We start from the raw sequence: 18,173 nt of genomic DNA on the forward strand, positions 1-18,173 counted from the left end.
TAACCAGTTGGTACGTAGGTATCATGTAGCTTTTAAACCAGAAAAGGATAGATTTAGGCTACATAAAAGAGAGATTTTTTACATTGAGAGTGGGGAAGTGCCTTGAAGCAAGATTTCCTGTCACTGGGGTTCATCTTCCCATTAGGTTTCTGCATTGGTTAATATAGGTTATTCAGTAAGGCACAGTGGGGGAAGAAGAGCCATTGGCCAAGCTCTAGGACATTTGAAGGCGATGCTGTAGTATTCAGTAGACTTTGGCAATCTCTCACCCCTGAACAGCTGAGGTCCATTTTTGTTTATGATCTGATCTGTGCTTACCCCCACCGTGATGTCTGGGCTCCACCACTCTAGACGGATTCTCACCATCTTGTGGTTATGTGATCTTTTGCTGTGGCCAGTCTTTTCAGTCTTTGTGTGTATTTAGATGTGAAATCTAGAGGAGTGTTTGGAGATGGCCTTCACTCCAACCCCGTGCAATCCATCTGAAGGTTCATCCTGTATAAGTGAGTGGTTGCTGTAAGCAAGAGTGAGCTGGTTAGCAAGACATTGTGCTCTGAAAAAGCTCTTGATGTGGTATCCACAGAAATGCCCGGGTTTGTACTAGGTAATAAACTGGCAAGGAGTCAGTTTTTGTGTCTGGCCTTGGGGTGGTTATGTGAAGTTGCTGTGAACTTACTTGACTTGCTCAAAGGAAAAATATGTGAAGCTTGTTTATAACCTTTTTTTTCCACTCCTTTCTTTTCTAACTTCTGCAACCATAGGGCACACAGTTGATTTTCAGTGCTGCTAAGGAACTGGGACACTTGTCAAAGTTGAAGGTATTGTCCTGCATGGCTTATGTTAATGTCCCTATGTGTAAGCATGGAAGTGTGGTAGTGCATAGCATGTCTTGTGCTTCCAGTGGTTTGTTGCTGAATGCAGTTGTAGAGAAATGCCTTTAAATGCATTAAATGTGCATTTAAGTGCATTCTACTAATATTAGCATAGTGCTTAACATGAAATCTTACCATGTGTTTAATCATCAAAGTAGTTTGTCTCTTCTGTATACACGGCAATAAGTCTGGTACATTGATTTCAAATGCAAAAAGGAAATTTCTCAATATCTGGAGAGCTCCTCTGTACCTCCATTTATAAAAGGGAGTCCCTAATGCTTGGAAAGACACTTGCGTTAGCTGTGGGTGAATTACATGGACTGTTAAAAAAATAACTGTTGCTTATGGAAGAGAGCCTGTGTCTGTAAATTCCTTCTGCGTGGGCTCCCTTCACAGGCAAGCTGGCATTTAGCATGAAGGCTCTGTTGATGTGTTTTGACAGTGCATGACGTGACAGTGCATGACATGAGCATTATGAAGTGTACGCCACCTCATCATAAGCGAATCAAGCACTAATTCACTGATCACGACAGGAGTGGTATGAAAATAGTGACGCCTTACAGCACTCAGATTGTGCTCTGCTGTGGTTGCACTTGTGCTACAAGACTGATATTGGGCAAGAGGAGGAGGTCTGAATCTTAAGTGTCACAGTGCACAGTCTGCTGCAAGGGAGATGGAGCTGGACCTGAATTCTTTGTCAGAGCATGACCAGGGAAATCTTCCCAGTGCAAAGGACATTCTCCTAAGTGATTATTGCCATTTCAAAAGGCATCTGTCCCTTCCTGTCCTGTCTTTTCTGGTTTTGTCTTGCACACTAATACAGCTGTCTCCATACACCTATGTCCCTTGCCCAGCAGGTACATTTTCCATACATGTTTATGTGGCCAGTACACAGCTCATTTAATGCAGTCCGAGCAAGGGATGCCCTTATTAGCAGTCCAAGCAAGGGATAAGGGCATGCAGGTGTCATTAGATGTGCACCTGTTCTCCAGCTACATTCTGAGGCTGGTACACAGCAGTTAATAGTCACCTAGCAAAAGCCTCCAAGTGTGTCTCCCCAGGGGAATAGCTGTCATTTGTGCTGAGTGATGGCCTTATGCACTCCCACGGTCAGGCTGTCATCCCTGGTGACATGGCGTCTCATGAGGATTGTGTTTCCTTCCCTGCTTCCTGTGCTTGCAGTGCTGTGTGTTGCTTCCAGGGGAAAAATGGGGAGAAAGGAGCTTTGTAGCCAGACTGGGAGAATGGCAGCTGAACCACAGCATCCAAATGTGATTCCTGTTTCCTGAGTTTCCCCTTTCTCTTGCAAAAGCATCAGCAAGCACTCATCATGTCTCCACATGATGAAAAAGAAACCATCCCTGCCTTTTACATGTACTCCTGGTGTTTGAGGGCAGAGCTCTGAATTCACTGTTTCTTCCTCCAGGTCACAAGGACAGTCTGTGAGTTCCTGTAGTTTGCTTGCATTCTTGAGCATGGCCACTGAAATTCACTGTTATCTTCTACTTGTTCCATATTTTCTCATTACTGGAATTTTGACGCGTGTACAGAGTGCCTTCTGCCAGGAATGGGTTGGAAGCTTTGCTGGTTTCCATTTGCACTGGTTGGGTGAAGGCTGTCCCCCAGTAGCGGCCCATCTTCAGTTCAGTTACTGTAAAGCTTAACTTTGGTGACTCTGGACTGCATTTTTAGAAATGCACGTAATCATGTAAATCAGGCAAGCCCTGATGTGTGTTCAAGCCTTTATTTGCATATTCACATATAGAACTGCAGCAGTACAGGTACACAGGATTTTATGTGTGGCAGACAGTTTTGCTCAAGTGTGAAAGCACCTGAATTTTGGACACCATAAGGGAAATTACATTGTGTCCAAAATTTCCAGTAGAATAGGAGTGTTATAAGAGTAAAAAAATTGTTGGAGTCTGTGTAAGAATTGTGGATATTATATTTTTTGTCCTTTTGTTTTTGCAGGCTCATACAAATTAACAGGGAAGGCACGGTTTTTCAGACCCCTCCTCCTCTGCATTTTTCAGTTCCACTAAAAGCCTGGGAAAATTATGGGATGGATTTTAAGCTTTATTGGTCTTAAATAGGACAGGGAGAATGGAGCTCTAGTGAATCAGATAACTCAGCTGAAAACTGAGACTGACAGACCTGACAAGCACAGGCTCTCGTCCTGATGACAAATCAATTTCACAGTGTATTTTAAAATGCTCAGAAAGCCAACCATAAACCTGGCTCCTTGGTGCCACATACCTGCCTCCCACTTACTATCAAACTCTTTCTGCTCAGTTTACTTAATAGCCAGCAAGTGGAGCAGGGAGCAGCTGCCTCCTCTTCCTTGTGCTACCCCCAGGGTAAACAGCCAAGCTCTGACCACAGAGTTTCTTCTGAAAATACCTGTGGAGAATACAAGCATGAGTCTGAGAGATCAGGAAAAGTTGGTTGGGTTTTTTGGGGATTTTTTTCTTCTTCTGCTTGAACTTGCATAATTACTTGATGTAAATATTTGTTTCTTGCTCCTGGCTGGCAGTCTGGGAAGTGCAAGGTAGCACTGTGCACAGTTCTTTATAGGAACAGTGTGGGATTTGCAGAGGGCAGGTATGCACTGGAATGACAGTCGTGGGCTCCTCTCTGAGTAGGTGCAAGTATTACCAGTCCACTCTCTGGATTATTTTTACATAATGTGTTGAAGAAAATGACACTGGGAAACTCAGAGAAAGCAGTGATGTGTTGCTGTGCATTGACAGCATGGGCATGGGTGGAGTGGCCTCTCTGTGGGGCTGAATGAGCTCTGTAGGTGTTTGAGAGAAAAGTGCTGACCACCTGGTTTCTGTGGCAGTTGGGGCAATCTGGCAGGCAGGCCTAGAAAGTCATTTTAGCAGATGTGAAAGTAGCTCTGCCTTGGGAACACAGATACCCTGACTAAACTGGCCTTTTCCATGAATGTGGCCTTGGGCTCTGGCTGATTTTGCACTTAATCTGACTGTGAGACAGAGAAAAGAACACTTTACCCTCTGTGTACTGAAGTCTCTGTGTACTGAAGTGTGAAGCCACATCATTTTCAATTGAATTATCCGCAGCTCACAAAGAAGAAGGAGAGCTATGGCTCCCCTCAGGACAGCATATCACAACAGAAGACACACTGCAGCTCACCAAGTACAGCCCCTGCATACAGCCCCTGCATACAGTCCCCAGACCAGGAACATCCTGTGTGAGGGAAGAGGCACATTGAGGGCACATCTCTGCTACTCAAGAAAGCAGGGTGTGAACTTGTCTGAGAAACTGACAACTTGAGAGGCATCTTCTGTGCAGTTCAAGGCTTCACTGTGTAAAGTTGATAGCTAGATGTCTGTGAGAAACGTGGCTAATGCCTTATGGCTGCCCCTAGACTGCAGAGAGCCCTGTCTCCATTAGGCAGGAGATGGATTGCAGTGGATAATGAATGGGGACAGCATCAGGCAGTGTGAAGGATCAGCAAGCTGCAAGATAGCCAGCAGGTCTTTCTCTGTGAAATCCACACATGATACCACACATGGTGTGCTTTACAACAGAGGCAGTTTAGCAGATGTGTCTCCTGGGAAGTGTCTAGGAGGCCTGTGACATGTTTAAAGCAGGGATAAAGCCTTTGCCTGATTGGGCTACATCTTTTTTATGAATGCTTTAGAACCCAACCTGAAGTCAACTGGCCTGACCCTCCAGCTGCTCAATTAGAATATAGGTTTCTGCAAAACTTTGACTTCCTAAAATAAGCTGTTTTCCCCTGATATCTAGACTAAGCATCAGAGAGAAAGAGCTTAGTGAAATGCCAAAGGATGGCACATCCTTGTAGTCACCCAGGATGCTAAAAGGGCTGTGCTTCCACTGCAGAAAAGGGAATTCTTTCCCAAGTGATTTCACAAGATTATTGCTGTTAGAGTTGGTGGCTCTTACGGGAAACAGTGTCTTCTTATAGAAAACCTACCTTGTTTTACTTCTTCTACACAAATGATAGAATGAATTAGTGACCTTTGTAGTTTTGGAAGAATTTTAAAAATCCACAAACAACAGACACAAAACAACTTTCACTAATGCCTAGTACTCAAAATTCCTTGATTTAGGTGGTATTTGGAGAGTTTCATTGTGGCTTTTCTAGAATGACAGTGGTGTCAGGCAGGCTTCTGTTTGGGTTTTCTTGAGAGACAAACTGATTTTAAAGTGTCACTTACGTTTGTCCAGTTCTTTCCTTAATTATGTCTTCTGTGCCTGCAAGAAAGAGAGAAAATTAATTTATTTCCAAGTTAAGCTGTAATCAACAACTCTGAGAGACTCCATTAAACATTCCTTGAACAGCTGAATTAATGCTGATGCCACATAGAGACAGTGTGAATCTGGAGAAAGTGGTGATGCTGGGGATTCCTTTTCCTTTAGCCTCTGACAGCACACTCATGTCAAATACAATGGTTTTTTGCAGGATCATATGGTGAGGGAAGAAACCAGGAGCCTCACTCCAAAGCAGTGTGCTGTTCTGGACCTGGCACTGGATACAATCAAAGTAAGTGATTCCATTTCTGTTTCTGCTGTTCCCAACTCCATCCCCAAATCCTCTTTGGGACTGTCCTGGTTCAAGAGATGGCAGGAGTTTGTCCCTGCTGTCACAGTGATAAAGGCTCTAAGTGAATGCTGCCTGTATGTGTACACCTGAAGAGGTTCAGGAGACTGATGTGCTAGGAGTCAGCATATTCATATTTAAGTGCTTTGGAAGAGGAATACCATGAGCAGCTGGTATCAGCTGGTCTGAGAGCTGGGTTTCCAGTACAGAAGCGGTTTTGTGAATTTTTCCAGCTGTTTCCTATCTGTACACACAACTGCACATACACATTGGTTGCTGTTTGCAGTTCTTGCTCAGTACTTTTGCCATTTCTTTTTACTCTTAGCAATATTTCCATGCTGGTGGGAATGGTCTGAAGAAAACCTTCTTGGAGAAGAGTCCAGACCTACAGTCACTTCGATATGCTCTCTCCCTCTACACTCAGACCACGGACACTCTCATCAAAACGTTTGTCCAGTCTCAGACAGCTCAGGGTAAGACTCTTTTCTGTTGGCAGGGTTCAATGGAGCTCTTGGCTCTGCTCATAATTTCTCTCCCTTGTACTGCCAGTTTGTAGAGTGCTTTTGGCAGTAACACTTCTAAAAGTGTGACAGTTCGGAGCTTCTGAAACTGGAAAAGAGGGAAAGGGGGTTATTTGCCATTCCATGACTACATTTGGGGAGAGCAGAAATACGTGAAACATAAGGCCTGGTGTATTTGTGGTCTTTTTTTCTCTGCAGTCTTCACTTAACAGTCACGTTTCATGAATTAATGTGGGTGGGTGGCTTAAGCAAGATTTGAAGTTACTGTACTGAGGCTTGTGTGGTGGTGTGAGGCACCATTTCAGCAAGACACCACTGCAGAAACCTGTCAGTGCCTGTGTCACAGGCCAGCTGTGTGTGTGGCACAGCCCGTGTGGCCCTGACTAAGGCTGAGTGACAGCAATGTGGTGAGTCACAGAGCTACAGGCTGCCTGTAAAGGGAGAAGTTTCTGAGGAGAGCAACAAAGGCACTGTTTTGTCTGCAGCCAGTACAAGGTATGTGGGAGCTAGATGATTACAGATCACCACAGCATGTTAATAAGTTGCTGGGATGGGTCACCAAACTGTCTGGTGACTCTGAGAAGCTTTATGGCTTAGTGGTGCTGTTTCATTGAATCCAGAGCGGTAAACAGTTAATTTCGTTGCTTTCATGTGAATATGTCCATATTATTGTACAGAATAATTTGGTCTCTAGTCAAGGACCATCACTGGCTGACTGTGAATGTCACTATTCTCAGTAAGAGGAGACAGATGCTGCAAAGGGTTGAGTCTAAACAAAAACTGTTATTTTTGTGTTTTCAGGCTGTTTAATTAAAAGCCTTGCATTAAGCTACTTCATCCCAGCAGCAAAGTCATACAAAGTCCCTGGCATGTCCTTCTGCAATCTTGTTGCATGGGATCCTTTTTCTTTCAAGCCTTCCAAGCCTAAGAGAGCTGGCAACCTCACAGACTGTACTAACTCTGCCAGCAGGTCACCACACCGAGTCCCAGGATCAAGGGAAAAGCACTCCCTAGCTCACACACTTTCCATTCTTTGTAAATGAGGCTGCTTGATACTGGCATTCCCCTAGCAGTGTAGAGAGTTCAGAGATTTTTTGAGCAAAACAGGGTTTGTTTCTAAAGAGGAAAGTTTAGTTTAGTTTTGGTGGGTTGAATCATCAAGAGGAGGCTCAGAGGGGACCTGAAACTATCTGGAAGGAGATTGTGAGGTGCAAGTTGGTCTTTTCTGGCATGTCTCAAGTGAAAGAATGAGAAGAAATGGCCTTAAGTTGTGCCAGGGGAGGTTCAGGTTAGATATTAGAATTTTTTTTTTCATTTAGAAGGTGGCTAGACGTTGGAATAAGTTGCCCAGGGAGGTGGTGGAGAAATGTACAGTCTCGAAAAGTGTAAAAGAGGTGTCTGAATGTGGAATTTGGGGACATCGTTTAAGGATGATTTTGGTGGTGCTGGATTAACAGTTGGACTAGATGACTGTGCAGATCTCTTCCAGCCATGATGGATCTGTGATTCTGTAATCTCTGCCAGTAGCAGCATGATCTAGTCTTCCTTATGTTGAAACATACTGCATTAAAACACTGAAATTAAATTTAAAAAATCAGTACCTTAGAGAGAATGGTCTTGGAGCTGTGTCCCAGCAGAGCAACGATGACATCCAGTGGCCAGACAGGTCAAAGACTGCTTCATCCACTAGGGACTCCAGGAACCTGGCTGTTGCCATCACTTACACAATCCACCTTTTAATGGGGAACCTGAGTGCACACTTGAGTGAGTGTTTACAATCTTTGCTGTTCCGTGCACATATTTCCCATGATATATCCAAACTATGAATTAATTGAAGCTAGTTTTTTTATGTAGATGCTGTTAAATTGTTAAATAAATGCTGAGCTAAGATTCTAGAAAATGTGCAGCACTGATGTTCTGCAGTCCATACTACAATCAGGAGTACTTAAAATTAGAGAAAGAAAAATGCTCCACTGAAGACACAAAAGTGACAAATTCAAAGCTGATATGAGAAAGAGGCTTCATGCAATGCATGATTTGACTGTAAAATTTCACTGAGGGCAAGTATTTAGCAGAAACACAAAGATAATGGAACATTATCATTACCTCTCAGAAGCAGGAATATGCAGGGCTACCACAGAAGTGAGTGCATGGGTATTTATATATTTTTTAAGAAGCTTAGAAAGAATGAAGCTCTGGCTTTAGGGCATCAGATGCACACATTACTCAAAGCTGACTGATGACATTTCTTTGTGACTTATTCTAAGCCACTGTAGGGAGCAAGTACTGGGCAGCTAGGCCACTGGTCCAGATCAGTATCTTGTACATTAGTAGTCTTGAGAATTTTGGACCCTGTTTGGGGAATAAAAAATTTGACCTACGCCACCTAATATCTGCAGAATCAGTGCTGGGATATCTCTGAGAAAGGCATAACTCTGATCTCTTCTCTGTGCTGACCAATGACAGGACCTGAGGGAACAGCCTGAAGTCGTATCAGGAGAGGTTTAGGCTGGATATCAGGAAAAGGTTCTTTCCCAAAAGATGGCTGGGCACTGGAACAGGCTCCCCAGGGAGGTGGTCACAGCACCAAGCTTGTCTGAGTTTAGGAAATGTTTGGACAATGCTCTCAGGTAGAAGGTGTCACTCTTAGGATGGTCTGTGCAGGGCCAGGAGCTGGACTCAGTGACCCTTGTGGGTCACTTCCAACCCTGCATGTCCTGTGATTCTGTGACTCCCTCCCAGCATTGGGGCTAAAGAAGGATATTACTTGCTTACCCTTCTCATTAACCATGGCTGGTAGATGGGCTTGGAGAGTTGCACACAGGTTGGAGGGACAGCAGGGACAGCACCACTATTTACAGCTGACATTTGCTTACCAGAATTCTGTGACTGAGGTTTCCCTTTGCATAAGTGCCACAAGCTCCTGGGAGGACATGGCTTCATGCAGTATCATTTAAATGCTGTTTGCTTCTCTTACTTCCAGGCTCAGTGGTTGCACCTTTCAGATTGTGAGGTATCTACTGCTTTCATTTCATTGCTGAGTAGGCTTTTATGACACTATGCTGCTAAATGTTTGTTCTGCAGATTGGATCAGGGCTGCAATTTAGTTATGCCAGCACAAATACTGTTCTGTTTTAACCCAGACTATGCCTTACTTGCAGACAGCCTTGCTCTCCAAATCCTGGTGCAGAAGATCTAGGAGGATATTTTGCCTGTTAAGAGCGAGAATATTTGCCTTGTGTTTAAGTGACATTGCTAATTGTGTTGTAATTCATACTCTTCTCTCTTTATCCTGCTTGCATTCTTGCCTTTTGAATTCATGTCTCAGTGCATGATGGGAAAGGTATAAGGTTTACCGCTAATGAGGACATTCTTCCTGATAAGGGTATGTTCAAGATTAATGTTGTTACCATAACAACATTACCCAACTGCCTTGCTTTTGAAATCATCTTGCCCATGCTCAGAAACCTTTTCCAGAGTCCTGTTCCCTGTAGTTCCCTTGTAGAAGTGAATTCCACTGAATGCTTGCATCCCACAGACTGAGCCACAGGTTGTGTGGTTTACAAGTCTGTACCTTGCCTGAGAGCCTGTTCCCAAGCTTGATATTTATTAATGGGGTGTGAAAGCTGTCTTGAAAATGGACTGTTTTTTGGGAGATGCTGCAGACTTGTTCCCCTTCCCTTTACCATGGGGTGTGTGTTTCAAGTCCTGGGCTTGCATGCATGTGGTCTGCTGAGAAGGGCTACTGTAATACATGGGAATGTTGGATATGCACTCAAGGTTATGGCCAAGCTTGAACCATCTGGCTTGAAGGGGGGTTATCTAAAGGTCTGGATGCCCAGGAGACCCCTATATATTAAGTCTTGCAGTGTTTCAGCTCTTAATTTATTTTTTGCTGTCCAAAGTCTTTTTATTATCTCAGGTGAAACACATCTATAACCCTTTGCACGAGCTCAGTTCTGCAGTTTCACCTTTCAGCATTGCAATACCAGTGAGGCTTTCATGTCAAGAATTAAATGTGCTTGTCACTAAATGTACAAGTATGTGTGTGCACACAGTTATACATGCTCAGAATATTTTTGTTGGCCATCTTCAGAGTAGTTTTTTGTTTTTGAAAATTTCAGTTCATAGAACAAGATTTTTATATGAAAAGACAAGAATGAAGGTAGGAAAAAAACTGTAGTATGAGTTTTGTATTCTTCAAAGGTAGTGGGGTGATTCTGTTCTTATTCTTCTGAGGCATCAGTATCTCCTTTATAGCCTACTAGTTACACTAAAGATCGATAAAGACCTGAATATTTCGGTGGCTGGTGTTTCTGTGGATGTGGCCATTACGTGCTGTTGGTAATTCTGCCTCTTCCTGTGGAACAGGAATGCCAGCAGTGAAGTGACAGACCCACACCATCAGATGGATCAGGTCAATAATTAAGCCTACGAGTTTTAAAGCTCTGTGCTTATATACAGAAAAAAAAAAGCAATACTGCCCTTCTAAGCAAGGAGGAAACAGTACGTTTAAGACTATATTTGGTTACAACCAAAAGATTGTTTAATGCACTCAGGTCAAGAATGAGAACCTGCCCTGAGGTAGTAATTTGAGGTTCTGTTTTGGTTGCTCAGATACTTTTACTGGTATATTAATATGACTTTCACTGCCTACAGTTATGTGGCATGTAATTTTCCTCAGTGAATTGCACAGGTTGGAACTCAACCTCTTGGTTTTTAAATGAGTGTTTTTGCTGCTGCAGACGATGCTTGTGAAAATTGACTTATTAGATCAGTCTAATCAAAATGTTTGTGTAATGATATCCTTCAATCTCCTTATCTAGAATTTCAAACAGACCAGTTTTTCACTTAGTAATGTATCTTACCCTCAAATTTGACAAAATAGCTGCTATTCATAGATACTGAATTACCCTCTAGGTATCTCAATTACAACAGCATTGCTAATTGTCAAACTGAGGTCAGGCAGTTATCAAAGAGAAACTCAGAAAAATCTCACTCTCATATTGAGACTTGATTTTCATTTTGCAAAGCAGTCGTTTTCTGTAATTTACATGGCATCTTAATTTTATAACCCAGAAAAAAGTCATTTCCACGTATTACTTGATGATAATTATGATTAAAAGTTAAAAAGTTGAAAAAATCATAATACATGAATTGTAGGGTTTATGAGATCTCCCTCTTTTACGAACATGTTATCTTTTCCCTCTGAAGCTACATCTTGTTTTCTCCCTGGCTAATTGATAAAGAGAAATAAGTATGCAAATTGTGAGTGCTTCTCTCTCATCAGTTTTGATGCACAACAAAGAAAGGGTTCTCATCATCCTCCAAAGGGAAACAGATAAACACTCAGGATGACAACTTTTAGGTGATGTACAACATTCAGAAAGGTTCTTTTAGGGAGAGACTGCACTATAGCTCTGTGCAAATCACTAATACCTATTTTTTTTTTCCCTATATTTCCGCTGTTGTGTGATGTCCTCTCCTTCCTTTTCTTTTATTGTTGAATTTTTTTGTCCTCCCTTCTTCCCTGAGCAGACAGGAATGCCAGTGCCCACCACTGGAATGCCTGCATGTATACACAGCAGCTTGGCAGGAACCTCTGAAAAATCCTTGCTCCCTGTGAAGGTCTACTGTTGAGGTCTTTTAAATTCTTTAAAAACCTTCACTGGTGTTCTCAGTAGGATACAATCTTCAGGGAAGTGGAAGAAGTGTTGGTGTTCATGTGTGTTGGGCATGTGAGCCTGATGTTATCTTGCACTACCATGACATTCTCAGTGCTGACTGAAAAGCTGGCTCTGGGAGGTGTGCTGTGAAAACACCACATTGTCTTCCTGAGGCCATAAAGCCTTGTGCCAATGACCAGTAATCCATGTGTGCATGGGGGGGATGTCCATTTTCTTCCAACAGGCTCCGGTGTGGATGATCCCGTGGGAGAAGTGTCCATCCAGATCGACCTGTACACCCACCCGGGAACTGGGGAGCATAAAGTCACGGTGAAAGGTATGGCAAAGCACATGCTGCTGCTCAGGCTCGCTGGGGCAGATCTCCAGCTGGCAGTCAGGATATTTCTGTGTTAGCTCGTGGGATCTCAGGCCAGAATTGTTTTCTCTGTTTCACATCAGGGACACGTAGTGAAACAGCAAATGAGCTTGTCCAGCCAGTGACATGGCAGTGCACAGCCCGGTTGTTTATTGGCAGCGATGTATGCAAGTAAACAAAAATCAGATGATGGCTCTTGCCAGGCGCCACAGTTTAGTCTGTGCTGCAGAGAACAGGGCAGGCTGATCTTGCGAAACTGCTCAGTGTACACCCAGAGATCACAGAGGCCCTGAGATTTCAGAGGCTTCTCTCCCCAGTCCTGAAGGCCACACTGGTCCCTGAACAGCCACTCTGGAAATAGCCAAAGCAGTGATTCATCCCAGGGTTCCTTTTCCTCCTTCATCCTTCACTTGAATACAGCATACTTAACTACTTCAATTTCCTCTGAAGATTTATATAAACAGTTCTTCAGGTCTCTCTTCTGGTTAAATCTATACTGAAGTGCAAAAGCTGCTTTTCAAAGCTATTTCCTCTGCTTCAGTCTCTTCCCTGCAGTGACCTGAGATAGAATGAGAATTAAAAGCTAATAATTCTGGATCCTGAAACCACATGCAGCTCATGGGCTTTGTGTTTTTTTTTTAACCTGCAGTCCCATTTTCCTTTTCAACAGAGATTTTAATATTGGCCTCCAAAATGCCCCTTTTTTTCTTATCCCAGACATAATGATGATGTAGGCATGGAACTTGTCAGGGCAGCCTGTTTTCTTGGGCTTATTTCTTGACAGTCTGTATGGCAGAAGTTACATATTAGTGCAAACATTAAATTCCCTTCACAGAACTTAAACTAGATCAAAAAAGCATATCCTTGCATTACAAAAAAAGTCCTGCCTATATGTGTTGTGACACTGTCATGATTTGAGTTAGAAACAGGGCAGGGCAGAGCTGAAGGATGTCCAGAGCAAAATATACAAATGAGTATTTGCTGTAAACCAGGTTGTGACTCTCTTTTGCAGTTGTGGCAGCCAACGACCTGAAGTGGCAGACGTCTGGCATGTTCCGTCCATTTGTTGAAATCACCATGATTGGGCCCCACCAGAGTGACAAGAAGAGGAAGTTCACAACCAAGTCAAAGAGCAACAACTGGGCTCCAAAATACAATGAAACGTTTCATTTGTAAGTCAGAAAAATATCCAGAGGATCTGGCATGGCAAGTGCAGATGCAGAGGGACAGATAGGGTTGTCCAGTGTCCCCGGACAGTCTGCACAGGGCCAAGAAGAGTACATGAACGAGTAGCTTGGTCCTGTCTTTGATGTCTTGGCAGAAAAGCTGGAATATGGAGGTTTTTGCTGTGGGTGGGACGTAGAGGTTTGTTCTATACCAGCAGTGTCCTTTGGCTACCTTCTGAAATGCTCTGTGTGTGTCCTGTGAACACATTTTACTGTGCTCTGTCATTTTAATGATCTTTGTATTTTTTATTGGTAGAGTTGAGGCTAAAAGTTCATTTTTATTTATTTCTTAATCTTAATGTGTGTTTTTATCCCATCTTGACCTGTGGGACATGCTTGCAGAACTTGTTTCCAAGGATACAGCCCTTGGAATTGGTAGCAAGTTGCACTGCTAAAATTGCTGTGTTTCTCAGCATCGAGTATTGATCTCTTCTTATTTCATTTTTTTTTCATTATTACAAGGACATATTCCTTCTTGGGAGGCTTAACAGAAGGAGCTGCAGGCTTGAACTCTCTCAGCTGTACATATAAAAATGAGATTAGGAGAACTGACCAGCGAAAGGCTATAAACATCTGGGGGAGAAGGGAAAGAAGGGAGTGTTCACATCTGTTCTCTGAGGAAAGACAGGCTTCCTCTAAGTGAAGAGATTTTGTTCCTTTTATTTTTTTTTATTTTAGAAACATCAGAAGGGTTAGGGATTTATTTTTATTAGCTTTCACATTAATGGAAGGTCCTGAATCTTTAACAAAGACTTCATCTAATTAAAATAGTAATTCTGAAATGAAGCCACCCTTAGCAGAAGCAGAAATGTTTAAAGTCATCTGAGTTGAAAATCTATTAGCATGGCTTTAATGTTTCCCGCTCCTCTCATTTCACAGTTTAACACACACACAAACACACACAAGTTGCAAAGGCAGCTTGAAAGGAGTTGCTTGTTTTTTCTTCTTCAGAAACTAGGTTTTCTTTATCTGCTATAAATCAGCAAACATACCCACATACTGCGGGTTTTCCTTCTCTCCCTCTGACCAGGGTTTTCTATAGAAAGGAGTTTTCTGTGTGACTTATAGCCTTCCAGTCAGCTGCTGACACCTTTGTTTTTGCAGTCTAGAAACTGTAAGTGAACTTGTGTGTGTTTTTCAGCATCCTGGGGAATGAAGATGGCCCCGATGCCTATGAGCTCCAAGTCTGTGTGAAGGATTACTGCTTTGCCCGGGAGGACCGGGTTCTGGGGATAGCAGTGATGCAGCTCAGAGACATAGCAGACAAAGGAAGCTGTGCTTGCTGGTGCCCTCTCGGGCGCAGGATTCACATGGATGAGACTGGACTCACAATCCTGAGGATTCTCTCTCAGAGAACCAATGATGAAGTTGCCAAGGAATTTGTGAAGCTGAAATCTGAGTCCCGCTCCACAGAGGAAGGCACCTGAGCTGAGCTGTGTAATGTTCCCTTTCCTCTTCTGCCTTGTGCCAATATGTGCAAGTGTTCAACAATTCTTTTATTAATTGCAAAAGGTTTTTTTCATGTTGTCTTTGTCAGCTCCGATAGCGCACGTGTGCTGTATAGGAAACAAATCCATCAATCTGATGTGAATTATTTATTTTTTAGTAGCTGGGTAAGACACCATAGAGAATGAGAAAATCTCTTCTTATTTAACATGTAAATTCTGCTTTGTGTATATAAATTATTTTATATTGGAGGCTGGAATTGCTGGGTTTTGTTGATATGCAGCACTGTGATTTTATCCTCTGAATTTGGCAGGCATTAAAAAGGTTCTGCGTAATCACACTACGATGCAAATACAACTGTGTGGAAATTGGGAGGAGATGATGTGGGGGGGTTTGACAAAGCACAGTTATCTCTCATTGAATTCGCATACTGTGGAGCTGCCTGGGGATCTTCTGACACAGATTATGCCAACGTGATATACAGACACCTCAACATCTGCTTAAAAAAGAAGAGGTTGCATATGGCTCTGAAGATGCACACCGAATGAATGTATGTCCACGGATGTGCTGCTGTGAGTGCGGGCCAGACCAGGCCCACAAGCCCGGGGTGGGGCCTGAGATCTCGTGGCCAAGAGCTGCAAAGGCAGCACACCAGGAGCAGGCTGCAGCTCTAATTATCTGGTGTGTCTCGGAGAATACAAATCCCCACGTGCTGCTGGGAGTCCCTGATGGCCGTGGGAGTGCTGTAAGCTGCTCAGCTCCATAAGGCATGCTCGGGCTGCTGTTACCAACACGGTCGGGAAGGGATCAGTTAGAATCGTAGAGTTAGAGCCATTACTAATTACATGGCTGCTATGTGCTTTTTCCACTTTAATATTCCCTTGTTAGTGTTTGACAGAGGATTGGATAATTTAATATTGCAGGCTTTCTGTAGCATTTTATTACCCTGGAGTAGCTAAGACCATTCCTCACTATGAACCCAGAAATGATAGCTTGCTTGGGAGAGAGGAGCACACCTCTCCTCTGCAAGCCTTCAGTCTGGAGTGCTGGTCAAGGGGCAGCACGTCCGTTTGCTTCTGATCTTGGGATGCTGTTGGCCATGCTGTGGTTGATCCATGCTGATTGTCATTAATCTTACAATACCATTGACAATGCCATTGAAATATTTTTGCACTGTCTTAAAGAAGCATCCTGCTTTTGTTTTCTTAAAAAAACAAAACACTGTCCTGAGCAACGTAATTGCAGGGAGGTCAGAATTTCTGACTGAAAATTCTTGAGCAGGAAGGTCTGGAATGGTGATTGCACCTGAGGCATGTTTGTTGGAGGGTTTTTATTGGGGATATTTTTGCTTTTCCAGCTGCCCTTGTGCTCTGGAAAGTGCAGCTGGAACAAGCCAGTCCTTGCCCATAAAGTACTGTAATACTGTCAATAAATTCAAGGACTGCATACTGAATGACTTTTTTTTTCCTTTCTATTTTCTCTGACATTTGTGTAGCTGTATGATGTGACTCCTGTATTTCATGGGCCTGCTTGTAGAGTTCTGAGACAGCACATCTGCTTTGTTCTTGTCCATGGTGTGTTATAATAATGCTCTTCAAAACTCCACACTATTTGTCATGATTTTGAATCATTGTACGTGCCATTGTTATGAGAACTGTTAGTATGGTCTTTAATAAACTCTTTTAGCAGCATTTGGACTTGTCTGTTGGAGTGTAACTGTGACTGGGTTTCCTAAACCATGGAGGGCAGAACCACTGCTGCATCTTTGGAAATTATTCAGGTTTAGTACGTAGATTTCTTTAGTGCTTTAGATGCCTAGCAAGGAGTATGAGTCAGACAGTTCCCCCCTCCTCCATGGTGCCTCTGTCTGGGACATCTTTCCCTGAAGTCCTTGGCTTCTGATAATACTCTGAGACATCACGGAAAAGCATAACAAATAGCTTACTTACTTTCTTTCTCCTGTCTGGCCTTTAAGTCACATTTCCTTTGTACTCAGGATAGTCTCCTGAAGGTGCTTAATGGAAAGACTCAGACAAGGCAGTTGTATACTTTGCAAATAACAGATGAAGAAAAATAATTATATACCAAACTTGATTCATAACTTTCAGCCTCTTATGAACATTAATACTATTTAGATGGCATACACAAGAGATGAAAGAGTAAGCCTTCTTGATGTCAAGTAAACTACTCCCCGTCCTCATTTTTTGGGGATTCTGCCAATTTCCAGCAGACAAGGTCAGATAACTCAGAGACTCATATTTCATTATAACATGGGTCTCTGAATTTTTGTGATATGAAATGTCATTTTTTTTTCCTTGGTTAGCATATGCTTAGCAACAGAGTCGCTTGGGAGGCAGTCCTGAAGAGCAAAGGAATCAGGGAACATTGGGTATTCTTCAAGAAGTATATCTTAAGGCAAAAGGCACAGGAGTAGCGCACCTCCATGTGCCAAAAGATGAGCCAGCAGGGAAGAAAACCACCCTGGCTGAACAGAGAGCTTGGGCTGGAATTTGGAGAAGAAGGGAAAGTTTCTGACCTCTGAAAGAAGTGCCAGCTTGGGATGACAGCAAGGACTTGTAATTGTAGATTATGCAGGGAGAACATTGAAAGGGCCAGAGCCCAACTAGGACTTAAGCTGGCAACTGCCATATAAAACAGTTTCTACAAATACATGAACAACAAAAGGAGGGCTAAGGACAAGCTCCGTCCTATATTGGGTGTGGTGGGAAACACAGTGACAAAGGATAAGAAAGGCTGAGGTGCTTTATGCCTTCTTTGCCTCAGTCTGTAATAGTAAACCCAGTTGTTCTTGGGGTACACAGAACCCTTGGGGTACACAGCTCCCTTCCTGTGAGCTGGAAGACAGGGATGGGGGGCAGAATGAAGCCCCCATGATCCAAAGGGAAATGGTCAGTGACCTGCTGCAGCACTTGGATGCCCACAGGTCTGTGAGCCAGATGGGATCCACCCAAGGGCACTGAGGGAGCTGGTGGAAGTGCTCACCAGACCTATTCCCATCATTTACCAGCAGCCTTGGCTCACCAGGGAGGTTCCAGCTGTGTGGAGGCTGGCAAAAACAATGACCATCTACCAGCAGGGCCAAAAGAAAGATCCAGGGAACTACAGGCCTGGCAGCCTGACCGCAGTGCTGTGGAAGGTCATGGAGCAGATCATCCTGAGTGCCATCATGGACACACACAGGAAACCAGGGGATCAGGCCCAGCCAGCATGGGTTTGTGAAAGGGAGGTCCTACTTGACCCACCTGACCTCCTCCGGTGACAAGGTGACCCATGCAGTGGGTGAAGGAAAGGCTGGGAATGTGTCTACTTGGACTTCAGCAAAGCCTTTGACACCATCTCCCACAGCAACTCCTGGAAAAAACTGGGTGTGAGTGTTGATCTGCTGGAGGGCAGGGAGGCTCTGCAGAGGGATCTGCACAGGCTGGATCCACGGGCCAGGGCCAATTGTGTGAGG

General features: G+C 43.5%; 1 protein-coding gene across 9 annotated transcripts in view; it reads left to right on the forward strand.

Moving 5' to 3' along the window:
* UNC13B (unc-13 homolog B) overlaps nucleotides 1–16,389 on the forward strand; it is a 208,803-nt gene extending 192,414 nt beyond the window's left edge. For 5 of the 9 annotated variants that reach the window (XM_068176605.1, XM_068176606.1, XM_068176609.1 and 2 more), the window contains 7 exons: nucleotides 762–818; nucleotides 5,326–5,406; nucleotides 5,789–5,936; nucleotides 9,313–9,369; nucleotides 11,895–11,987; nucleotides 13,039–13,198; nucleotides 14,394–16,389. In XM_068176605.1, the coding sequence (XP_068032706.1) occupies nucleotides 762–818; nucleotides 5,326–5,406; nucleotides 5,789–5,936; nucleotides 9,313–9,369; nucleotides 11,895–11,987; nucleotides 13,039–13,198; nucleotides 14,394–14,679 (882 nt within the window). In that variant the 3' untranslated portion in view covers nucleotides 14,680–16,389. The remainder of the gene's footprint in view (nucleotides 1–761; nucleotides 819–5,325; nucleotides 5,407–5,788; nucleotides 5,937–9,312; nucleotides 9,370–11,894; nucleotides 11,988–13,038; nucleotides 13,199–14,393) is intronic. The other 4 variants (XM_068176607.1, XM_068176608.1, XM_068176603.1 and 1 more) reach the window with 2 other exon arrangements.
* Nucleotides 16,390–18,173: the final 1,784 nt, after the last annotated feature.

Source organism: Anomalospiza imberbis, chromosome Z (assembly GCF_031753505.1).
Source record: "Anomalospiza imberbis isolate Cuckoo-Finch-1a 21T00152 chromosome Z, ASM3175350v1, whole genome shotgun sequence".
Taxonomy (NCBI): Eukaryota; Metazoa; Chordata; class Aves; order Passeriformes; family Viduidae; genus Anomalospiza; species Anomalospiza imberbis.